The sequence below is a fragment of the Melanotaenia boesemani genome, chromosome 24, assembly GCF_017639745.1.
Source record: "Melanotaenia boesemani isolate fMelBoe1 chromosome 24, fMelBoe1.pri, whole genome shotgun sequence".
Lineage (NCBI taxonomy): Eukaryota > Metazoa > Chordata > Actinopteri > Atheriniformes > Melanotaeniidae > Melanotaenia > Melanotaenia boesemani.
Window position 1 is genome coordinate 2,899,483 of NC_055705.1, and position 26,136 is coordinate 2,925,618.

The following is a 26,136-nucleotide window of genomic DNA, read 5'->3' on the forward strand; positions in this document are numbered from 1 at the left end:
GGTCATGTAATTCCTTGATCTGTTAGTGTTTGTAGTCTGTGCTAACAACCCAGAAGCTGCTTTAGTCTAAGAGAGGTGTCAGTCTAAAACTGAAGATGTTGTCTGGACCAGTCAGGTCACTGTACTGTAAAATGATTTGAATGAATGAAGTCACAAGAATCTTAAAAACACTGATAAGTAGAGAAATGTGGAGTATTTATTTTTTAGATTTCATATCAAACTTCCTTGTTTTCAAACTCAAATACTGTACTGTTCTCTCTCCAAACTCTGTCCTCAGACTCAGAAAGTCTCTAAAAACAGATTTAATGTGAAGCAGTCTCAAATATGATGCTGACCATACAGATGCTTGGACGTGTGTGTGTCTGTAGTTGAAAGAATGTCCAGATTATAATCCTACCAAAAAAATCTAGTTAAAGACATAATAGAGTTTGATGATTTTCACAGTTGTTATGCTTTAATTAATTTCACCACTTTCTAGTGTGTAAAAATAACATGAACACTTCTTATATGTATTTTTTTATCCATTTATTTCTTCTGATGCCAAAATCATAAAATGATCCATCCATCCATTTTCTTCCGCTTATCCGGAGTCGGGTCGCGGGGGCAGCTGCCTAAGCAGGGAAACCCAGACTTCCCTCTCCCCGGCCACATTCACCAGCTCATCCAAAGGGATCCCGAGGCGTTCCCAGGCCAGCCAAGAGATGTAGTCCGTCCAGCGTGTCCTGGGTCTTCCCCGAGGCCTCTTTCCGGTGGGATGTGCCCGGAACACCTCACCAGGGAGGTATCCTAACCAGATGCCCGAGCCACCTCATCTGGCTCCTCTCGATGTGGAGGAGCAGCGGCTCTACTCTGAGCTCCTCCCGAATCACCGAGCTTCTCACCCTATCTCTAAGGGAGAGCCCGTCCACCCTGCGGAGAAAACTCATTTTGGCCGCTTGTACTCGCGATCTTGTTCTTTCGGTCAATACCCACAGCTCATGACCATAGGTGAGGGTAGGAACGTAGATCGACCGGTAAATCCAGAGCTTTGCCTTTTGGCTCAGCTCTCTCTTTACCACGACAGACCAATGCAGAGCCCGCATCACTGCGGACGCCGCAGTGCGCACCGATCCGCCTGTCGATCTCCCGCTCCATCCTTCCCCCACTCGTGAACAAGACCCCGAGATATGTAAACTCCTCCACTTGGGGCACGACCCCATGTAATGTGTGATTTTAGAGGTTCGTGGTGGTCGGCAGATGAAACACACAAAGTCAGAGTGCTAGAATAAGTGTGTCAGGTTTATTCCCCGCAGCTCATGACACTCATCATTACATCTCAATGGGTTCAGCCTTATAAGCATAGCATAGCTTGCCCTACCTTTGACACGGACTGGAGAGCCAACAGTCCCGGTAGAGTGGCTTAGAAAACCCCGGCTGGGCGTTCGTATACGTAACCCGCAGCAGACTCTACCGAGATGTGGGATTTCCCCGTCTTTATACTTATTTAGAAAAAACACAACATCGCATGAGAGAGAGGATGGCCAGTCCTTTCCCACAGGCGAGGATGAGTCCTGAGATCCTGTCTTGTAAACATATTTACAAGACACCCTTTTCTCACCCTTCCAAAGATAGGCAGTTACACAGTTCCCAAAACAAGCAGAATAATATAACATGCAGGTGGTCACTTGGGAACAAGCAGTTATATAACACCAATAGTCATTTTAGGACACAAATTAGATATTCCCATATCATTCCACCTCTGGCCTAAAATGGCCTTAATTCATAAAACTTTCACCTTCCCAGATAACATCATCATCTTCAGTATGGCCAGGAGCATGTTGATACTCCTGGCAGATAGTATTGACCCAATGACACACGAAATCTAACAACTCCATTCGCGTGGCATATACATCATTGTGCACCCATCGATCTTGATTACTCCAGTGCATATAAGTGAACTGATCTACATCAGTATCTGTATCCACAGTTACATGATAACACATCGTTCCATAAGGTCCATCTTCTGCTAAAATATGTATGTGCATCATCTTAAGGCAGTGTGATATATGGTCCTAGACAATCGTTGTTTAATCCGGCGTATATAAAGACATGTTAATACATTGCATAGCGTCAACACACATAAAATAGCCACAAGAATCAATAATGGTGGAGCTACATATGTTCTAGCGGTGACAGACATTCCTGAAAAAATGTCCCACCAGTGATGAGCACTGTCCATCTCCACCATCTTTGCTGCATGCAAAACCTGTTCCCGGTTAACTAGAGTTGTTACTAAGGCACGGGTAACATTCTGAGAATGGCTAGACATAATATCTTTAAGATCACGGGAGCGAGACAGTGCACTTTGGAAACGCTCCAGAGAAATTCGCCATGGTAGGTGTAACACTTTCCACTGGACAGCCGTCAGATGAGATTCTGTGGTAAAGTTAGTCAACCTGTAAGTTACATTGTGCCAATGCCATAGGTGTAAACCTTTTAAACAACCTGAGAACGGTACAGTAGGCAACTGAGTATGGTTGTGAGTAGTAGCTACGCAAAGGGTGTTGGGGCCCACTTGCCATAGCATGTCGCTAGCTGGTTCTATATACCATTCACACAGTGCCGTGTCTCCTGTAAAGCATGGATCTCTATACCCTTTAGATAAGAGGCAGGCTTGGCCTCGATCAGTAGTTTCACAGTCCTTCAGGTCATACGTGTGATTAGTTTGGGGACTAAACCATTCACCGTAAGTTCTCAAAAACATATACTTATTATGTACGACCAATGGTAATACCTGAAACTTACAGATGGTGATCGCTTGAGTAATATACCACTGTATCCAACTTACAGTACACATGGTCATGTTACATCGCGTCAGTTCAGGCTTCACTTGTAACCATAAAGCATCAGAAATATTAAACAATCGTCTCCATTCATTTGGGTTAGGTGCAGTTATCACTCGTACAAACCTCTCCTCCTGTAGGCGGGAATATATCACCTGTAAACCACACACAGTTGCATCAATAGCTTTGGTTACATTTATTAAAACATCGGCAGTGTCATTAAACAATCTAGTTTGCCATTTCAACTGTTGTTGTAAAATGATTGCAGTCTCTTTTTGGGGTCCTATAGGGACCGGCATCCAGTTCCCCAGGCGATGAACGGCCTGGCTAGCTTTATTTCCAGTGTTGGGCAACATTGTCCAAGTGATTTCTCCTGTTCGAACCACAGCGTGTGCTTTTTCCTGGCAGGTCGTCACCAGTGGAGCTGTATGATTTTTAATTACTAGTTCCTTTGGCAATGCGTCCACTGGGTAGATAAAAGGGTTAGTCCGATTATCTATGGTTGTAGCATTTCTTAACTGATAAATTGGCAATGTAACAGGCCTCATTGTTGTTGCGTTCCTCCAGCCCATTCGAAACTGAACCACTTCCTCCATCGACTGGTGGGGGGTCATCGCAGTGACAGTGAGGGCAGCTAGCAGCATGCCCCTGCAGGCAGCACCACCAGGTCTCAGGCGGGCCCTAGCGAGGATCCTTCTGCGTCCCCTCCTTATTGGATCTTCCGATCAACCTCCTCCACTCCCACTCAGACATCCACCAGGCACACCAGGCTGAAAGAGACACATGACTTCAGAAGAATATAGCACACAGCATTAGTCTTTTAAATCCAAATCCCCCTTGACCTCTAGTAGTAAACACCTGTGGTGTTGTTATTTCTTGCACCATTGTCATATTACATGGTTTTATTACCAGCTGAGCTATTTTGTCACCTTTAGTGACCACAAACGGTTCAGCAGCTATATTTACTTGTCAGGTCCAAAACCTGCTGAGCTGTGGCTCGCAGTGGAATTTAGCATCATTTTGTTTTTTCCACATTTTAACACTTTCGCACCATGACCATTTGAGTGAGTGGTGTCACTCCTTCTGCAAGGGGTCTGTTATTAATTTGTTTAACCACCTCTGGTAAATTGCGCTTCCAATTATCTAAACTATTATCACCTGAGGCTTTCCTCAGTGAGGATTTTAATAATCCATTTAGTCTTTCAATTAACTCATAACTCATCTACCTCTGCCAGAGCCACGATCACACAACTGGACTAAGTCAACCACTTACTGCAACCTATAACTGTCGCTCTGATACTATATATCATATAATTATACAATATTTGTATCCTTTGCACATCATTCAACATTCTGTATCATCTTTGCACATCCTTTATTTACATAGTCATCATCTTGCCACTGCACTTTATCTGCCAATCCACTCTGGATTTCTATCTTTATTTTATTTCTATTTTTATTCCACTTTTACTTCTATTTTTTATTCTGTCTAACCCTGCTGCTTGTGGGTGATATGGAATGTGATAAATCCATTCTACATGGTTTTCCCATAACGTTGCCTTTTGATTACTAAATTTACAGGGGTGAACTATCAATACTCCAGAATAAGTATCTACAGCAGTACATGCATATTTACAGTTCTGTGAGACTGGCAATGGTCCAGTAAAATCCATCTGCCAGATTTTCTAATTCTCTTATCATCCCTTGTACAGCAGAAGCAGGTCTGTCTACAGAATTTAACATTAACGTCAACACCAGGGATCTGTAATGTGGAGGACTGGTTTTTATCAGATGATCCCGTACTGATTTGGGCACATTCATATCAGCCCATGCATCAGCCGTTCCCAGAAACACTCCTGCCCTCATCATTAACTGAGCCATATCCTCAGTCTGGCGACGACGGGTCACTGGTTTTGCCTGATACCAGTCTAACCCTTCAGCCTCGTCCCAGACATCCTCATCCCACTTCATGGGATCCCAACTAGCATCCTCCCGTACCCGTGCAGCCACGGTACGGACTTTGGCAGGGTCAGTACGGCGGGGCGGTCTCCTCCGCATTTGCCACCGAGTCTGAGCCAATCCCACCAAAGCTTTGTTCAAACAGTGATTCAGTGCGTCTTTCTCTGCCTGCATTTTCATTACTTCTTGCCTGGCTAAAGACAGCTGTGTTTCCAACTGTTCTTTTTTCTCCTGCGATACACGCCATGCTGACGCACAAAACCACGCACGCCTCTGAATCCCCCCCAACGGGGATGTCGGAGGAACAACAATTTCTTTAAGCACAGGCAATGCAGCCGCTAGAGAGCCGTCCTTTACAGCATCTCCCCACGGCTCGGGACGACCACCGCCGTCCCGCAGACAGAGCGCAACTTCACTCCATTCGCCAGTCCAACCTGGCACATCAGATTGCTCCACGGCGGGAGGCTTCTTATTATGTTTCATAAACATTTCTGCAGCCACCAAATAACATCAATTACAATGTATTAATTGTTCGTGACGCCAATAATGTAATGTGTGATTTTAGAGGTTCGTGGTGGTCGGCAGATGAAACACACAAAGTCAGAGTGCTAGAATAAGTGTGTCAGGTTTATTCCCCGCAGCTCATGACACTCATCATTACATCTCAATGGGTTCAGCCTTATAAGCATAGCATAGCTTGCCCTACCTTTGACACGGACTGGAGAGCCAACAGTCCCGGTAGAGTGGCTTAGAAAACCCCGGCTGGGCGTTCGTATACGTAACCCGCAGCAGACTCTACCGAGATGTGGGATTTCCCCGTCTTTATACTTATTTAGAAAAAACACAACATCGCATGAGAGAGAGGATGGCCAGTCCTTTCCCACAGGCGAGGATGAGTCCTGAGATCCTGTCTTGTAAACATATTTACAAGACACCCTTTTCTCACCCTTCCAAAGATAGGCAGTTACACAGTTCCCAAAACAAGCAGAATAATATAACATGCAGGTGGTCACTTGGGAACAAGCAGTTATATAACACCAATAGTCATTTTAGGACACAAATTAGATATTCCCATATCACCCCATCGCAGACCCGGAGAGAGCACTCCACCCTTTTCTGGCTGAGGACCATGGTCTCGGACTTGGAGGTGCTGATTCTCATCCCAGCCGCTTCACACGCGGCTGCGCATCGCTCCAGCGAGAGCTGAAGATCACGTCCCGATGAAGCCAACAGAACCACGTCATCCACAAAGAGCAGAGACCCAATTCTGAGGCCACACCTCGGCTGCGCCTAGAAATTCTGTCCATAAAAGTTATGAACAGAATCGGTGACAAAGGACAGCCTTGGCGGAGTCCAACCCGCACTGGAAACGATTCCAATTTACTGCCGGCAATGCGGACCAAGCTCTGACACCGGTTGTACAGGGACCGGACAGCTCTTACAAGCGAGTCCGGCACTCCATACTCCCGGAGTACCCCCCACAGGAGTCCCCGGGGAACACGGTCAAATGCCTTCTCCAAATCCACAAAACACATGTAGATTGGTTGGGCAAACTCCCATGCCCCCTCAAAGACCACAAAGAGGGTGTAGAGCTGGTCCACTGTTCCACGACCGGGACGGAAACCACACTGCTCCTCCTCAATCCGAGGTTCGACTATCCGACGGACCCTCCTCTGCAGCACCCCTGAATAGACCTTACCGGGGAGGCTGAGGAGTGTGATCCCCTGTAGTTGGAGCACACCCTCCGGTCCCCCTTTTTGAAGAAGGGGACCACCACCCCAGTCTGCCAGTCCAGGTGGACTGTCCCCGATGTCCACGCGATGCTGCAGAGGCGTGTCAATCAAGACAGCCCTACAGCATCCAGAGCCTTAAGGAACTCCGGGCGGACCTCATCCACCCCTGGGGCCTTGCCACCAAGGAGATTTTTAACCACCGCAGCGACCTCAGCCCCAGAGATAAGCGAGCCAGCACCAGCTACCCCAGACTCTGCTTCCTCATCAGAAGACGTGTTGGTGGGATTGAGGAGGTCTTTGAAGTACTCCCCCCACCGCCTCACAACGTCTCGAGTTGAGGTCAGCAGCCCCCCATCCCCACTGTACACAGTGTTGACGGAGCACTGCTTTCCCCTCCCGAGCCGCCGGATGGTTGACCAGAATCTCCTCGAAACCGTCCGGAAGTCATTCTCCATGGCCTCTCCAAACCCCTCCCACGCCCGAGCTTTTGCCTTAGCGACTGCCGAAGATATAGAAGCAAAGTAAAGTAACCAGTAGGGGTTTGCAATATCGTATCGTTCACAACAATATCAATTAGGGCAGGGTGATATGGCCAAAGATACTTATCATGATATAAATTTGAAAATGTGCAATAATGATATAACTGATGATATAATTTACGCTAGACAAAATACTTCAAAATTGCACTTTATGGGTGCACATTCAAAATAGGAACAATTTCTTATCAACTGAACAGGCAGGTATAACCATGTATACGGTTAACAAAAGTAAAACAGAGTTGCTTTGCAACATAAAACTGCAGTGTGCAAAATAAAGAAGTTAAATAAGAAAATTGCAAAAACTCTTGAGTAAACATAAAAATAACATCTAGCTGAATAATGTTACTGTTTATGGAGGTAGAAATTATCTACATTTGTTCAAGTTTTAAGATTCTTTGTCAGAAATACTAACATGTTCACAGTTGTGGGCTTAAGGGATGACCTTTGACAAGTTACTGTGTTTCCACCTGTGCTGAACAACCTTTCAGATGCAGAGCTGGTAGCTGGAATGCATAGGTACTTTCTGGATAATCTGCTGATGTGGGGAAAGTTTACTGTGTCTTTTCCACCACATAAGTGGATCACAGTCACTGTCTACTGGTGGGTTATTCAGATAGCTGCTCAGCTCAGATAAAAACCTTTCTGCAGTTACATCTGTCTTGGCACTAACTGCTCCCTTCAAAAAGCTTCCAGGCTCGTCTTTGGCTTTTTAGCAGCACCCCGACTCATCTAATCACCTGATGATGGAGGAGAGGTTTCTAAAACACCTGGAGCTGTGCTACCCTGGTCTGACACAAGATGCTCCAGTTCACTAAGAGCTTGGACTTTGCTGGCTTCACTCACCGGGATATTCTGTGTGAAAGCGTGGATCAAGGAGGGAAGCCATGTTACAAAGCCTCTCTGTGACACTGTCTTTGTAGCTTTTGTTCATGTAGTCAAGTATTGCTATTCTTTAGTGCTGGGCAAAGAATAAAGTTTTTAATTGCGATTAATCGCATGACATGCTGCGATTAATCGCATTGTTACGCGCAAAATGTCTCTTTCCTTCAAAAAAAGGCCTACAGCTATAAAAAGAAAATGCAGTAAGTTTTGGTTTACAAACACGACATCAGGGGTCTCCAACCTGCAACTCTGGAGCTGCAAGTGTCTCTCTCCTTTTATAAAGGTTTTATGCTTTTCTTTGTTTTAAAACCTTAAAAATGGAAATAAAAATGTGGTTCTTCAAAAATAACAAACATCCTATGGTGGCTCTTCATTAAAAATATATATTAAGTTTCCTTTTTGAAAAGTCTGGTAACATTTGCGTCTCTAAAGGAGTTTTATTTAGCTGGCTGAGGGAAAAATGGCTCTTTGGATTGGAAAGGCTGAAGACCCCTGAACTAAACACATAAACAGGTTTAGCAGCAGTTTTCTCTTTAAACAGCAACAGTTAAAATATTTCTTCATATATAAAATCACATCTTTATGAGAAAGAAGGATGAAATGTTCAGGATTTACTAACTAAAAGGTAAAAAGTCAGCAGGATGAATTTAAAGCTGTGAAGCTGCTTCCTTCTAAACACAGAAGGAACAATATGTGATGAATATCAGCATCAGGTGAACAGACAGAAAGCAGGATGAGAATCTCACAGCTTCTAGATGGTGAGGAGAGAGAAATATTCACAATATGCACAATAACTTCCATCCATGCACCTTCACTGCTTCATTATCCACATTTCTGGCCTTTAAATTCTCTAAACTTTAATTTTTAGTTTGACTGCACCTGCAGCCTCCGCTACCCGGAGTTAAAGGGTTAACATCTCGTTTCCGGTAGCGTCATATGGCAAGCCGTTTGAGCATTTATTCCATATTCTTGATATCAAACATCAGTTTCCTTCACTAGCTTGCATTATGCACAAACTAGTTAACATGTGCTCATGTTTTATGGGCATTTTTAATAGACTAGTGGAACTCAAAATCTGACTAGTAACAGTTTTTTAACAACTAGTGACACTTTTGTGCAAGTAGTTTGAACAGAAGTTGTACAAGTGAGGCCACTTGCTATAATAGTCAAATAAAATGAATATCTTGTCAGCGTTTTAATGCACTAGTAGGACTTTGGACCAAACTAGTTGACTAGTATGTTTTACTTGTTAACTAGTTAACTGCACAATATCAGCATGTTAACTAGTCAACATATAGTCTTCTCCTCTAGTTAACTAGTGGCCAACAATAATCTGCACTAAATTACCAGGCGAAGCCCAAATGTTTAACTAATTATCTAGTAAAGATAAAAAAGCTTACTACTTAATTAGTAAATGCCAGTTTTGATCTTACTAGAGAACAAGTGTGACTAAAGAGGGATTACTAGTTAACTAGTGAAGCCAAAATACCCTCTAGCAATACTAGTAAGTGACATACCTTCTCAGCTTGTGAACACCTGACTGACGAAATCATCACTAGTGGACTAGTTAAAACGTAGCACTCCCTAGTTCAACTAGTTAATTATATGCAAATAAATAGGTGGGGCAAAGGCTTATTGAGGCCTCCCATTGGCTCCCCAATTCAAAATTTAAAATGCCTACAAATCATATCTCCAGGATTTCATTACAGCCCACCCAGTTCATTACCATTTGAGATACTAGCTAACATGTGGTCCAGTGAACTGCAAATAGCCACCTAGTGGCTGCAAGTTGCAGCTTACACGTAAACTTGTAAAGACAAAGTGCTAACTAGTTGACTAGTTTAGGTATATTTTGATGTTACATGTTCACTAGTGAGACTAAAGACCATGGACTAATTAACAAGTGTAAAAAAAAAGGCTAACATGTAAAACAAATGACTTACTAGTAGCATATACTTATCCACAAGTAACAAGAAATGAATAACTAGTTAAAGGACAGATCTAACATGTAAGAAAAATGACCAACATGTCATACCAAAGGCTTTACATGTTTGACAAATAGTCTGGCTGGTAGGAGACAACACTCTCCACTTGTTTACGTGTGCAAAACAGAATAGGTGTCACTAGCTTACTAGTCACTATTTTGGTAGCTAACTAGTTCACTAGTAAAATTGTAATTGTGTTACTTGTTAAAGAGTGAAAAAACAAAAGTGGAACTCATAAACAATTTGTGCCTCACAAGCTAACAAGTAAATCTTTATGTCTTACTTGTTAACTTGTAAAATAAAAAGTAAACCTTAGCTAGTCATCTAGTTGGCATTTTTGTCTTGATAGGTTGGCATTTAACCTCTTAAAACCTTATCATATTGCTAGATCAGTAAGAAAAGACCGTAGCTAGTGCAACTAGTAAGGATTTGGACCTATAGTTAACATGTAAAGAGAAATAAGCTGCCCCTAGTTAACTTGCATAATCTTAATGTCAGCAGGTTCACGTGTATATTGTATGTAAAGAGGCGGGAGAAGGATTCTGATTGGTCAGTGATCAAACTGTGTGCTTCAGAACCTTAAAGGGCCCTTTTCTAATAATGTGATATAATAATAATAATAATATCATCATCATCATCATAATAATAATATCATCATCATCATGACCAGTTGTTGTTTGTGTGCACAGCGACAGTGTGTGAGGGAAACTATAATAAATTTACTTTTTAAATGGCTATGTATGTATTTGTGTGAAGGTTTGTTTTATTTTAATATGCAGACTCCTCCCACAGCTGCAGACTCCTCCCACTGCTGCAGACTCCTCCCACAGCCGCTTTAGTTTTATTCAGAACGAGTTGCAGACACCTGGACACACGTCGCTCCTTCTCCATCATTTTCTATGTAAACTTGCGTGAGGAAGTGAAAATCGCTGCCCTCCTCCAGCCAAGCGACAGGCGACAGTCGTGCATGTAAAATGTTGCGTTCGTGCACGCAGACGTGCACACGGGGGCTTGCGACGCAACACAAAAAAATAGAAAAATTTTCAATTTTTGTAAGTCGCGACTAAATAATCCACCAGCTCCCAGAGTCACAGAGAGACAAACGTTATAAACAAACGTTATAAACAAACAGAACTTTTTTCTCTATTAACACAGTGAACAATCCGGGATTTAAGAACCTCATCAACACTTTGGACAAACGGCATCACTGCCGTCTCACCACCATGTCAGTGGACTGTCTCTTTCTTCCCTGTATGATGAGTGTAGTGAGGGTGTGTGAAAGACGTGGTGACAGTCCGATGTTTCTCCACCGCTACGGACCTGTGGTAAAGCCGCACCAGAGCCGTATAGAAATGTCGCGCTACATTTTATTGACGTGGATTTCAACGTGAAAACGAAATGTCTCCAGACTATTTTTTTCCAGATCAGACCAAGCGGAACAAAGCTGCTGGTCTGAGACAAACAATAGCTATGGGGACCTGGTGGAAACAAACTAGTCGGCATTACCACAGTAAACACTTCAAATGCCCCCCCCCCCCAAAACCTCTTATCTATAATCGTGTTAAATAATCGAGATCTCAATTTCAGTCAAAATAATCGTGATGATCATTTTTCCCATAATCGAGCAGCCCTAGTGCATACAGTCCTTGGAAGTAAAATTGTACACATGAAGTAATGCTCTGTGTTCTTCTTGTGTTGAAAGGTTTACTTTGCAGTGCTTCTGTTGGGCAGAATTTCCCAAACAGCAGACGTCTCAGTTTTAGTCTTCAGGACGAAAATACTTTAGTTTTAGTCACATTTTAGTCATGACTAAGTTTGATAGTTTTAGTCCAGTTTTAGTCCAATGAAAAATGTATTAGTCTTTTAACAAATGAATTTAGGTCAATAATATGTATTAAAAAGTGGAATAAAGGTCGACAGGTTATAACAAGTAATTCATAAAACAAGTTAACCTTAAAGCTTTTACATAATAACCAGGTCCTTTACCAGACTGAAAGCTTTAGCCGAGACTTTCCCATCAACAGGGAAGAAATGCTGCCGCGTTTTACTTAAAATGCTGTTGGACAGAAACCTTTAATTTCTATATTTCAGCTTTTTTCATGAATTGATGCTTCATCATACAAACATGTCACACAAGAAAATAGCAGATCTATAAGTTTAACATACAGCAACACATTGTGTTTGGTTATTTTCATCAATATTTAGAAAATTAAAGGAAGGTTTTTAGACTTAGAAGGTTTCCAACCAACAGCAGATACTTTCTGATCTACTTAGGGTGATGCTTTGTACAGATAAAGTTCTAACTGTGGAATCAGTTACTCCAAAAAAGCAAAGAGCAACAACATCCTGACTTTGGTAACTGTGGCTTTATTTCTGAGAATTTTCTGAAGTGTAAAACTCCACCCTGAAGACACACATGTCCACAATATGAGCAAAGGATGAGGAACACATGCTCAACGTGACCTGGTCTGCCAGTGAAATTATGATGGATTATAGTTAAAATATGTCCATGTATCGTTTCATCGCTTCCACCAAACCCCTTCAATTTAATGAAGACAAGACAGATTATTCTGTTTGGTAGCAAAGAGAAGAGGGTCAGCATGTTCAGAGAATATAAACCTAGCAGAGCTCTTAGATCCAAAGACTCTGGTCAACTAGTCCAGACCAGAGTCCAGACTAAACATGGAGAAGCAGAATTTAGCTGTTATGCTGCAAACAAGTGGAACAAACTGCCAATGTCGACATTTTTAGATCCAGCTTAAAAATATTTCTTTTCTCATGCGCCCATGCATGAATTCTGAACAGTAACATTATAACTTAACGTTAACATTAGCAGCTAACATGAGGGCCTGCAGTTTTAGCGTTAGCAGCTAACATGAGAGCCTACGGTTGTGGCGTAAGCTGGTAACGTGAGAGCCTGCGGTTTTAGTGTTAGCTGCTAACGTGAGAGCCTGCGGTTTTAGCGTTCGCTGCTAACGTGAGAGCCTGCGGTTTTAGCGTTAGCTGCTAACGTGAGAGCCTGCGGTTTTAGTGTTAGCTGCTAACGTGAGAGCCTGCGGTTTTAGCGTTAGCTGCTAACGTGAGAGCCTGCGGTTTTAGCGTTAGCTGCTAACGTGAGAGCCTGCGGTTTTAGCGTTAGCTGCTAACGTGAGAGCCTGCGGTTTTAGCGTTAGCTGCTAACGTGAGAGCCTGCGGTTTTAGCGTTAGCTGCTAACGTGAGAGCCTGTGGTTTTAGCGTTAGCTGCTATAGTGAGAATCTGTGGTTTTAGCGTTAGCTGCTAACGTGAGAGCCTGCAGTTTTAGTGTTAGCTGCTAACGTGAGAGCCTGCGGTTTTACCGTTAGCTGCTAACGTGAGAGCCTGCGGTTTTAGCGTTAGCTGCTAACGTGAGAGCCTGCAGTTTTAGCGTTAGCTGCTAATGTGAGAGCCTGCAGTTTTAGCGTTAGCTGCTAATGTGAGCAGCAACACACTGCAATAGTTTACAGGAGAACGTAATCCACATTGGTGAATGAAAACATCTGAGTTTGACATCATCTTGACAAGAGTAGCTGATTTTGGACGGAGGAGACACAGGAAACCAGTGCAGAGTCTCAATAAGTCACATGAAAGTAAGCTCACGTCACTGGAAACGGACGTAATAACCCATAAGAGTCCCACATGACATGTTTGTCACATACAGATTGTGAGACATTTTGCTTCAATTTATGGTATGAACTTTGCTTAAAATCCTGTTGAACACAATCTGATACTTGTATTTTGTCCCCTAATAGATACCCAGAAGCAGAAAACCACATTATAATATGTTTAAACTATCACATGGTAATAAATGGTAGATTAATGGATTTAATATTCTTAGTAGATTTTATTAACTTTAACACGTTATCTGAGACCTGAACTTTAAGAATATGTAGAGTGACTCCACAGAATGAAACAGTTTTATCAGGATAAAACTTTGTGTTAAATATGAGATGAACCACAAACCGCTAGTTGAAAGATGAAGAAGAGCAACAACAAAGTAGGGCTGGACGATTAAACGCATTTTAATCTCAATTACGATCTGGGTTTTCAACGATCATAAAAATGAAATGATTATTTTCTCAGTTTCCTCTTTTGCTGTTTTCAGCTGTAAATCGAGCGGCGCTGGCATCGCAGCGCTCTGCTGCAGACGCCTCCCACCGCCCCAACCGCTTTGCTTTAATTCAACTCCAGTTGCAAACACCTCTCAAGTTACGGTCTGGACACACGTGTTGGTGGCGTGTCTCTCTCATGAGCATTTTCCTTCTTGGAGGGAATCTGGATCCAGTTTGATAAGATGTAGAGAAAAAGTGCAGCAGGTAGAATTGTGTGAATGAGTTTAATGCGGCTCTATGGAGCATCGTTGTGGAGCCGAGGTCGTTCTCCCTGATAGGAAATGTTTCCCCTGGACGAGAGAACATGCACTCGTTCAGTAGAGCTGGATCCTCCTGACTACGCTCTATTTCACCACGGAAACAGAAAAATAACAGCATGCAGGTCCCTTCACTTCTTGTTTGAGGCTTGTTGTTCCCTCACTGAGGTTTGCTTGAGTCTGGACCAACTCTTAAACTATTGGTTTCTAATGAGAGAGAAGAGCTGCTGAAACATTAAAACAATCATAGTGTCGCCTAAACTCTCATTTCCTCCAACATCAGCTTCATCATCCTTTAACAAAGTTCTCATGCATGAACGTCATGACGTTGACGACACAGATCCTGGAAAGAAGTGACGTCCAATAACACGCTGGAGAAGTTTAGAAGTGAACTACCATCCAGATCACCTGGAAGGACTTTTACTCTCTTTGTCTCCGTTTACTTGATATGAAATATAACAGAATTTAATACGTTTAGTCCATGTTTCCATCGTAAACAAGAAGCTGTTTCTGGATGTTTCTGATCCAAAACGTGGCCTCCATGAAGGGAAAATAGGACGTGAACGTCTTTGCATTGACAGCAGAAAGTTCCATCCCATCATACAGTCGCTCATATCGTCTCTCTTTGAAGCCCAATCTCTGTTCAAACATCAGCTTTTTATTTCCACGCAGGCTGGATCATGTTTCATTACTCTAGTAAATATCATCCCTTTCTCCCTCCAAGAAAGCTGCTCTGACATCATTTCTGTCCCTTCTCCAGGTGATATTTAGCAGAAACGTCACGTCATCTTTTCTGACTCTTGTACATGTGCAGAGGTTTGGACTTTCTTTACTAAAGTGAAGCAGGGATGAGTTTCCATGTTGGAACATAAAAACATGCATGTTAGCTTCATCCATGTCTCTGAACTCTCCATTGGAGTGAGTGACAGCTTGTTTGTCTCTGTGTTGGTCCTGTGATGGACTGGTGACCTGTCCAGGGTGGAAACTGTCTCTCAGCTGGTAGCAGCAGGGATGGCCTCCACCCCCCCACCACCCTGTGTTGGACTAAGCAGGGACAGCAAATGAACGAATGGATGGAAGTGAAGCAGAGACACGTGCTGTGGTCGATGTTTATGGCTGATTTTTCTTTATAAAACCAGTTTCCTCTTTCTAGAAAGACCAGTGTGTTCAAACTGGAATTGTTTTATTTTACACACAGATCGTGTTTCATCTCTCTAGTAAATATGAGGACCTTTCTTCTTTATTTACTAAAGTTTTATGGGGAAACAGATTCTGGCTGAAGGACAAATACAGTCGACCAGAATCTGAATCCACAAACAAGTTTAGTAGAGAAAAATTAAATCTCCTCATATTTACTAGAATAACCACAGATGAGCTGACATGTGTGTAAACATGAGAAATAAATAAAAACACTGACGTTTGGACTGAAACTGTGTTTTATAGTTAGGGGAAACTATATCTGACAAAGGAAAACACAGCCAGAAAAATCTACTATTGAAATCCCGTGTAAAGACAGAAACCTGTAAATCTTTACTAGAATAATGAAACATGATCTGAAATATGAACAAAACTAAAGTTGATGTTAGAAAATACTCTGTGTGTTAAAGAAAAGGACTAAACATTTAGTCCAATATAGAAAAAGCTTATTTATTAGAAAAAGGTTTTGACTAAAGTAAAAAAGTACATAAAAAGTTACGTAGAGCTAATTTAAAATGGTGGAGTTGAACTAAAACTATTAAATAACGTGTAAAGTTCTGCTTTCTACATGTTTCATATCAAGTAAACTAACTGAGATTAACAATCATTACAGGTCATCTTGACAGTCGTGTGGTTGTGAACTTCTTCCAGCAGGTTACTGGACTGTTACAGTAAGATGGTCTCAGTGTTTCAGGAGGATACGAGGAACTAAAAACCTCACTGAGGGAACAACATTCAAACAAGGACTGAAGTCACCTACATGTTATTTTTCTGCTGTGGATCCAACTGAATGATTCATGTTCCTTCGTCCAGGAGAAACATTTCCTATCAGGAGTAACTACCATGACTCAGCAATACTGCTGATGGAGACATTGTCCAGCAGCATTTAAAGCGGGAACTGCTCCATAATGACGTCAACAACTCTCGGACGCTCGGAATTACGAGACAGCGTGAACGCAGCATACGCCACGTTTTGTGTAAAAGTAACGTGATATATTATCTCCCCCACACTTCCCGCATCTCTGACCTCTGTCCCCCGCACTTTTTACAGCCATTACAGCCTCTTAATTAAATCTAACATGTAGAAACACATGTTTCCGAGCCACACCATGAGCAAGCGAAGCTAAGACGGCAAACAAACACCGTGTGTGGACAGAGACAGGCTGTCTTTGATGTGATTGACATCTTCACACAAGTTCAGCAAACCAGTCAAGAGACATAAAACTTTAGAAAGTTTCTTCCAAACAAACGGTGAAAGATGAGTAACGCTGCTGGATGTAGATACTGTTTAGCTAAAACAGAGACGTTCTATATTGTATATTATATATTATATTACCTATGAGGACTTTAAAGGATGACGGATAGATGTCAGTTTAGTTAGCTAAGCTAGCTAGTTAAGGTAGAGGTGGTAGTATCTACTCCCTGACATTTACTTTAACAACTTTTTGGATAAATTGTACTCTTGAGAGTTGTTTTGTTGTAAAATAATCTTTACTTTTACTTGAGTAATATTATTCTAAAGTAACAACAGGCTGCTCTTACTCAAGTAACGTTAGGCTACGGTTTGGCTACTCTAAGATGACTCACTTCTAGGTAGAAAATAAGAATATAAATGTATTTGTGTTCCTTTTCCTGTTATATTTACAAAGATTAAATTTATTTAGTGGTAGTTAAAGTTTAAAGTACATGAATTTGCTGATTATTATTTTAAAAGAAAGATTACATTAGTGTTATTTGATGAATAAATCAGACGTTAGGCTACACAATACTTCAGTTTTTTCACTACATTTACTACATTTTTACTCTTACTGAAGTAATTAATTGGATGAATTCTCTTTACTTCTATGTAAATAATATTGCTGTAAAGAAACAATAGTCTTACATGAATTTTTGGCTAATCTACCACGTAGGAATAAACCCACTCCTCAATCTGAACAGAACTTGTGCTCACTGTTGTTTTACACATATTTTTAAATAATAAATAAATAATTGTTCATTTATTTGCAGACATTATTCGACAACTGTTTTAGTCAGCAGGCTCTGGTCAAACCGTTTTTTTAACTGATTAATTTTGCACATGTGTGCTGTCATCGTTGATGATAAATAAATGATAAATAGCATCATCTTAATGCTGAGATATTTATTGTTGTGTCACTTCCACTTGATGCTTCTTGCCATTAAATTATGTGGCTTATTACCGTGTTACCTTGTCACTTCCATTTCATTTTGGAGCTGATTTTTTTAAAGAGGAAAAGTGTTTTACAGAACTTTTTGTTTTCAGCGTTGTCATTTGGCACTTAATTACCTGGCTACTCACCCTGTAGATGCTCCAGGGTCATTCTGTGTTAGCTCAACCAGAGTTTGGCAGCTTTAGATTTTGACTTTAAAGTGACGTACTATATATCACTATATACTATCAAAATCTAAAGAACTAACGTTGGTTCCCTGGTGCTGTGTTGTTTGTGGTTATGTGGTTCTTTAGCTGCTAAGGATAGATGCAATTGAATGTGAGAGGATGATAAATCCCTCAATAGACCTTTAAGCACTTTGTCCCCCTCACTTCTAAAATGATGGCTACGCCCCTGATCTCCGTTCCTCTGTACTGCAGACGTAGCTCCTACGTTGGGTTCTGTCTTCGAGGAAACGAGGATACTTTGCGGTTTTTAACGAGGAAAACATGAAAACACAAACTTTTACTACTTTTCTTTTTCACCTCTGATAGAAAACCAGAACAAACGGATGAGACACGGAGCCTCGAGACTCGTCCTCGTGTCTTTAGTGTCCTCAACACTGACCTGCCGACCGGTGGTATCAAAGGATGGTCCCGCTTTGTTCCTCCTCGTGGGGTTCTGGTCCTGGTTCTGGTTCTGCTCCTCCATTCTGCTTCTGGTCTGAAGGTCCAGCAGCTCTCCGCTCCGTCTGTAGCCGCCAAAATAAAACAAAGCTTGGACTCCGTGGCGCATGCGCGACTTGTTACGCCACTATGCTGGCTTCACGTACATACGAAAAATGAGAACTCAACTCAAAATCCCATCAAGTTCGAGGGAAAACCGAAGATATAAAAATCTAAAATATGGCGGCATCACTGAAGAAAAACGAGAGACACAGAACATACGTGACATATTTATTTAAAATATAAACAATGACTAAACAGAGGATGCGTTTTTCATGTGTGATTCCTAGCAGTAGCTCTGAAATCCCGTGTTCCAGTTGCTCCGTGAATGCAGCAGCATGGACGGCGCTGATCCCGTTTAGTGTGCCTCTAGAGAGAGAGTGGCGCCACCGGAAGCTCAAAACGCTTGCCGATCACGGTCCATGTAGCCTCCAAAAGTTCCAGGAAGTGCTTGGCGGCCAATACAAAATAATAAGAAAACTACGATAATCGGTAAATAATGATCAATGAAGGCTTTGCTTTGCAATATTTTTATAGTTGTGTTCACTGATATGAATCATGTTAAGTTTACTAAACCTGTTTGACATCAACAGCAATGTAAATCTAATATTTTCTGTTTTTTTAACTTTATCTTTCAGACTGAGGCATACCAACAGGTGACGACAATGATGTATCAAGTGACGACACAATAAATCTAGGCTCACAGCATAATGATAACTGTTCTTACAGGAAATCTATATCCAATAAATAAAATTTAGATCCCAATTCATTTCAAATAAATGGGTTATCTATTCTTACTTATTAGTATCTACTTGTGTGAATTGCTTTTAAGTCTTAAGACTTATTTTGACTGAGGCAGACTGACTCACAATATAATGTGTTCTTACAGAAAATCCATGGCAAATAAATAAAATTTTGATTTCAATTCATGGAAAATACATGGCTTTCTATCACTATTTGTTAACTATCCCAAGACTTACTCCCTACATATACATAATAAATCAGACAAACACCCTTTGTTTTCCAAATGCATTAAATACCTAAAATAATTCCTTTACAATAAAACTCGACTAGATCAGCATGTCTAGCCATTTCTTTTCTCTGCTATCCTTGAATACAGTCTTCACCATGGTATGCTGTGCTGCATGGGGATGCTCCAATCGCTCAGAGAAAGGCGTGCGTATGTATGGTTTCCCCAAAGACAGGGACAGAAGGAAAATATGGATGGCCAAAGTCAGCAGGATACATTTCACCACCATCAGGGACTGAAAACAAAAAATATGTGAGGTAATCATATTAAAACAATGCATTACACATTTTCAAAGACCATATCATTGGGAAGTTTATTTTTAAATTAAACACATCACAGGGAGATTTATGTGGCTGAGGTTGCAGAATATAGAAAAAAAGAGGAAACAACACTTAAAAGTGGCCAAAGCAGGAAGGTGAAGAAGAACAGTATCCCAGTTAACGTCAGGCAACCCCAGAACTGGTAATACAACATAATTAATATATAATAGTATAATATATAGTGAATATATATGACTGAACTTTTCACCCTGCAATATCAAATGACAGCCCTAATATTGTATAATTGTATGGGCTGTACTATTCCACAAAACAGCTGACTTTCTAGTTATTATGTAAAATGAACGGTGTAATTATTGGCCTGGCCTATAGTGTTAAATGTGTGAAATGTGATGGTCACACATTATGACCCACATACAGAATCATCTTCATATCTTTGTCCATAATTCCACAGCCTTATAAATATATTAAAATTAAATAAAAATTTAACTACAATCGCTCTCCCTACACATTAACCTCGCTATCAACGGCGTTGGATCAATTTATATTGACGAACAGAATTTACATTCATCAGCCTGTGGCATCTGCTGCTATCAGTGTGCTAGCATAAACTTTTATCGGTTTGTAATCTCTAAATATATTAATCTAGACGGGGACAATCCGCCAACATATTTAATTACTCCTGTCAAGTTGATTTTGATGCACAACTGATATGGAAATATGACTATTAAAACATCTTACCTTGAAGAAGTGTTGCTCCGACAATCTGCTCCATTGAAATACGTTGACCGTCGCTTAGCTTTTGCTAACTACCGGGAACTTTTGAGGGGCTCCATACGCCGCCATTGTTGTGAAAAAACTGAACCATTGCAGTGAACGGAGATGATGCCACTCTCTCTCTAGAGACACTCTAGTTCACAGCTCAGGCTCAGCAGTACGTTCGCTCTCGGCTCGGTCTCTTGTTCATTTGTCGAGTGATAGCTACCGAGTCACTGTTGTGCTGTTAAACAATGGCAGGGAGGATGTAGGACACAAATACCTTTATTGTGGTGTGTATTTGCTTCCCTACGTTTTCACATGGTTTGAATTGCTTGTGGCATTACCAGTAGTTTTGTTGCCTTCAGTATTTACTGCTTGAGAATCGCGGACTTTTTTACGCCACCTGCTGTAAAAATGAACGACATGATTCCTTCAAGATTCGTTCACTTTACTGTTCGAGAGTAAAAGACCTGGGTTAGTGAAAAGAGTCGAACTTCGCATCACTAGTCTGAGAGGTGGCCGGAAGAGCTTACAACAAAACCCGGAACACAGCTGCCTTTCTATCAAAAGTACCGCTTTGGTGCTACTTGCTCTTACATCTGTTCATAATACATTATGAAAAATCAAATAACCACTTTAGTTATTAGGCAAAGAAAATGACCATTTGGTAAAGAAAATAAATCTTTAAGTTCACAATTTTGAGGTGTACCACATTCCTAAAAACAAGATTTCATTTAGTTTAATGTCACAATGTGGTTCTTTCTTACCAGTAATTTACATCCTTTCATCATAATCACCAAAATAATCATTTCACACTCACTGTTTAATGTTCAATGTCATTAAGAACAACGACAAACATGTTTTTCTATAAACACTGTTAAACAATAATTAAACTATTTACAATTATTCACTAATATTGTGTGTTTAATGTCGCTCTTCACAATGAGAAATGTTGCTTTTACACAGAAAATGAATAATACAAGAACCATTTAAAAAAGACCAATATTTACAATAAACACTCAAACAATCAGAACTATTTACAATTATTGACGAGCAAGTTCCCTAAATTCTGTTTAGGATCTTTCTCCTCCACATGCTGGTATCCAGCCACATTCTGCTCATCAACAGCCTGCCAATGTTATGAAGCAGAAAACAGAAAATTACTGTTTAAAACCTTTAGTTTCAATAACATGCGTGAACATACAGTATGTAGAAAACAGCAGCAAATAACTGTTACTGACACAGTTTCATGTGAGGAATCTCCAGCCTCAGATATGCCAGAGGCCAGCGTGGAGGAGGTGCTGGGAGCAGGTTGAACCTCCATATCCAGCACTGTGGCTCGTCTGTGAGGTCAGAAAAGCCCTCATCTTCCTCATCAAGCACCACATCGTGCTCCTCAACCAACCGGGCGGTCTCCTCTGAGTCAGGGTTCATGTCCTGCAGCTCCCGACCAGTCTGCTGGAACAGATACTGAACTCCTACGAGTTCGCCTGAGACAAGACCGAATAAATAAACACCATGCAGACTGGAATGAGTAAAAACCAGTCGGCTGGAAGGATCATGAAATACATACACAGTAACAAAAGGCTAAATGTTGTTTTCACTAAGCAACACAGTTTCACAGGTAAACAGTACAACACAAGAGTTTTCAGAGAGATGCAGCCTCATGCTTTTCCTTTGTCCTGGTAACACTGATGTAATTCTGACCTGTGTAACATGAGGACGGACAGAACTCTGGCGCCACCTTTCTGCCAAACAGCTTCTTGTAGGTTTGGTTGACAGAATGCAGCAAATCACCAGAGTAGCAGCACAAAGGAGACTTCTCAGTTGCCATGGCAGCAACACCTGGTCCTGCTTCCACCTGTGTAGCCCTTCCAACAGGTAAACCTGAACATTCAGGCTGTTGGCACTGCTCCCTAGAAGTACATTGAAACGTAACATGAAATATCAAACTGAAACATTATTGGCGTACACAACACATGAACCACATCACACACACACCCACACGTCAATAATAACACACACGTTCTGGTTTCAGTTCTCTCAACACAAACCTGCTATGAAGCGGTTTAGCTGCAGATGAAAAGACTCCAAGGAAGTTGAGCCTCTGGTTCACCTAAACACCGGCAGACACACACCTCCCTTGGTCAGCTCCCAGTTTTAGTGCAGAGAGCAACACCTGGTGGATCTTGGATGCTCTTCACATGCTTCTTCTGGACCCGCCAGATGTGCTCCATCCTCTCCCGATCAAACGGAGGAACACCAAGGGAGTTTGGGGGTCTAGAGCCTGAACAAAGTTTTATCATCGGATGTTTAAATCTGTAGGAAAAGACTTTAATGCTGGACAGAGAATGAAGTGTAGAACTACAGATGCTCTGGCTGAAAAGGTCATCACTCACTGAGATGCAGTGCTGACCGGAGAACCAGTAATCTCCACCTTCCATGACTTGTTTCTGTAAAACAGAGTCTAAGTAACTTGTATTAACAACCCACTTTTAAACAGCTGACGTGTGATTGCAGTTTACCTGAGACACTTTCCTGGCCATGGCGACATTCGGCTCTGCAGCTGCAACATGTGAACCACCAAGTCTTAGGGTGTGTCCCAAACCGCGCACTTCTATACTTCGAACACTACATTTAAGTGCTTAGTGCGCTGACACAGAAACTTTAGTAAAAACTCGGTGCACTGAAAGTACCCGGATGCTGCCCTAAACTCGGCCAAAAATCTAGTGCGAAACGATGGACACTACACGCACTAAACGGACGCCATCTTGCTGACGTAGCGGAAGGGGAGGGACTTTCAACCAGTTTTTCAGAGCTGGCAGCCACCGACTCAGCGGTACCGATGCAGGCGGAGGCTGTTTTCTACTGTTGTAAGTATGAAGATATTTGATCATCATTCTAATATAAACTGCAGCATGCTTCTTATCTCTTCTATCCCTGATGACAGTTATGGATCTGGTCATTTGTTGGAGGCTGCAGTAGAGTTAGCAACGTAAATGTTAGCAGTTTTATAGCCGATTTCGTGGATCTAGATGGGCTATAAGTGTTAAAAATAATTAATGCTATAGGTTCTGTATGTTTATTCATGATTGCTGAACCTCCAAATTAAGCACTGCGGGGTCTCTGGCGTAAACGAAAAGATCCTTGATCTGAAAACTGATTAGGAAACACCGCTGGTTTAGAGAACCGGCCCGTTTCCATGGTACCGCTGACGAAGCCGTCGCTGATTGCAGACGCTTATCTAAAGTGATGTACAAAGTACCCATAAAGTACATAATAATGTTTGCTTTTATATAAACTGCCATTCTGTGTTCACCGTAGATCACTGTGGCATCAAACTACCGAGCCAGCAGTGGCACTGAGGCATTTACCACCTGCGGGTTTGGACACTGCTGTGGAGAAGAGGAGGCGGCAAGAGAGAAATGATTTAATTAAAAGTCTAAATAAAATGTTTTCTGCATCCCTGTTTTAGCGTCTTCATTACTGCATTTCATATTTTAAATGATGATTTCTAGTAGAATCGGTTTCCTGTTGCAGACGTGAACGTATCAGTGTAAACACCAATGAAAACACATGTATAATGTAAAGTACTTTAATTCAGTGAAGATATCTTTGCTTATTTAAAAGCTGTTTTAGCATAAAAGTATGACATGCAAACACGTATGTTGACGTGATTTTGGATTTTGGAAGAAAAAAAAAATTATATTAACAGAGCGGCGCTGCTAAGCTGGTACGTCACTACCAGTAAGTGCAAAACGTTAGTGCTCAATTTGGATCAGGACTTACCCACGATAGTGTGCACTACAGAAGGTAGTGCTTAGTGCGCACTACGCACTACCTTCCAGTGCACTCATGTAAGTGCGCGGTTTGAGACACACTCTTGGTTTGGTAAACTGAAAGGTAAGAACTGTGTAATGAGAGGCCGTTTACTGAACTAAATATATTTATCTGTAGCCAAGAGAACTAATATTAAACATGTGTCATTGTGAAACGGAGCTTATTATGTTTTAAACTGTTCACATTCGTTCTGCTTGTAAAGCTGGTATTGTGATAACTGTGTGGGGTATTTTAGTGACGCTGGCCCTTTAAGAGCAGCTCCAGGCTAGAGCACGCAGGCTCGTAGGTTTCCGTCACACCGCGTGCTGCCAGCAGGAGTACTGGAGTAGTGATGTACGATGCCACTCGCTTTCTTTCTGATCCGATACCAAGTAAAATACAAGCCAGTATCGGCGATACCGATCTGATACCGATCTGATACCGGTCTGATACCGATCTGATACCGGTCTGATACCGATCTGATACCGATCTGATACTTTGTCCAGAAACTTCATGTGTTTGGAAAATCACTTTGAAAGCAGCTCCGTTGAGGAGAAAGGAAGTGGTGGTAACATTTTCATAGAATATTTAGTGAATCAAACTTAAATTACCAGTAAAATTGATAAATAAATACATAAATACCACAATAACTGCATGTTTGTCAACACCTACATATTAAAATATTTAGTTTAGTCAGGCTGGGAGGCGGCGCAGACAGGAAACAGCTCTCTGGAGGGCAGCCAGGAGGCCGCGACCACAGGAGCTGGATAGTCCAGCAGGATCCACCCAAAGACAGACCCTGGAGTTAAAGGCGGAGGAGAGTGTCCCCCTCTTGTTGCAGGAACCAGAGGCGAAGAAGGAGCCTTCCTTCTGCTGCTACACCTGTACAGAAACACAACAAAGAAGTTCTTACAGCTTTTACAAGTAAACTAAGCTGACAATCATCAGGAGCTCCTAAAAAAATAACCCAGACAGCAACAAGATGTATCACATCAACAACCAAAGTACCAAAGACACACACATAAATAATAATAAAATAATCCTAAACAAAAGTATTTCTTAGTGTATAAACACACTGGACAACTCAGTGACTGTCAGCATGAAGAGGATGAGGAATGAGGAGCGATCAGAGATGAGTGTGATCCTGCAAACGCGATCACGTCTCCACGGAGACTAGAGACAAACTAGGGCGGCCTAGAGATCGGGGTGATCGTTGGTAATCCTGGAGCAGGAACCCAAGCCACCCCACCACAAAGACTACCCTGGACCCACCCCAAGGGCGGCAGAGCAAAGCCCCAGCCAGAGCCCCACGGGGTCACAGGGTCCAGGCCCCGGTGGGCCAAGATCGGCAGCTGCCGACCCTGCCAGACACCAGCCATCCAGGGTGGCCAGAATGAAGGGCCCAGGGCTTCAAAACCCCAGAGGCAGCCCCTGCTCCACCCACTCCCACCCTCCCTCCTCCACCCAACCTGTTACCCACATCTATCCACCCTGTAACCCCTTCGGGGTCACCCCTCACTCAGCTGTCCTGTTTGTGGGCAGAGGGCTTCCACCTGAAGACCATGGGTGGATATCAGAAGCCTTGTTTAAGATCGGGGGTAAAGGGAAAACTGGAGCTCCAGGACAACCTGAAGCTGTGGTACTACCCACCTCAGCCAAGTCTCTACCACCAGGAGCCTTCACCAGACCGTGTTTTCACCCATCCACTACTCGTCTGGATGCTCTATAAGTTGTGGAAGGTTAAGGTGGTCTGCCCCAATCCTTCTTGTGGTGGCATCAGCTGGTAAAACTCAGTTAAGGAACTCCTTAAATCATCTGAACTTATCTGAAGTTATCTGAGATGACGACTAAGAA

General features: G+C 42.0%; 2 protein-coding genes across 2 annotated transcripts in view; both read right to left on the reverse strand.

Annotated features, from left to right (window-relative positions):
• Positions 1-26,136, reverse strand: part of LOC121635284 (zinc finger protein 665-like) — a 645,425-nt gene that overhangs the window by 1,945 nt on the left and 617,344 nt on the right. The gene's annotated exons all lie outside the window — the stretch shown is intronic.
• Positions 1,702-18,454, reverse strand: LOC121635297. The gene is made up of 2 exons (XM_041978432.1): positions 18,299-18,454; positions 1,702-2,953 (listed from the first exon to the last, which is right to left on the reverse strand). The coding sequence occupies exons 1-2, from the start codon at positions 18,380-18,382 to the stop codon at positions 2,024-2,026; spliced, it is 1,014 nt and encodes a 337-aa protein (XP_041834366.1). The 5' UTR covers positions 18,383-18,454; the 3' UTR covers positions 1,702-2,023.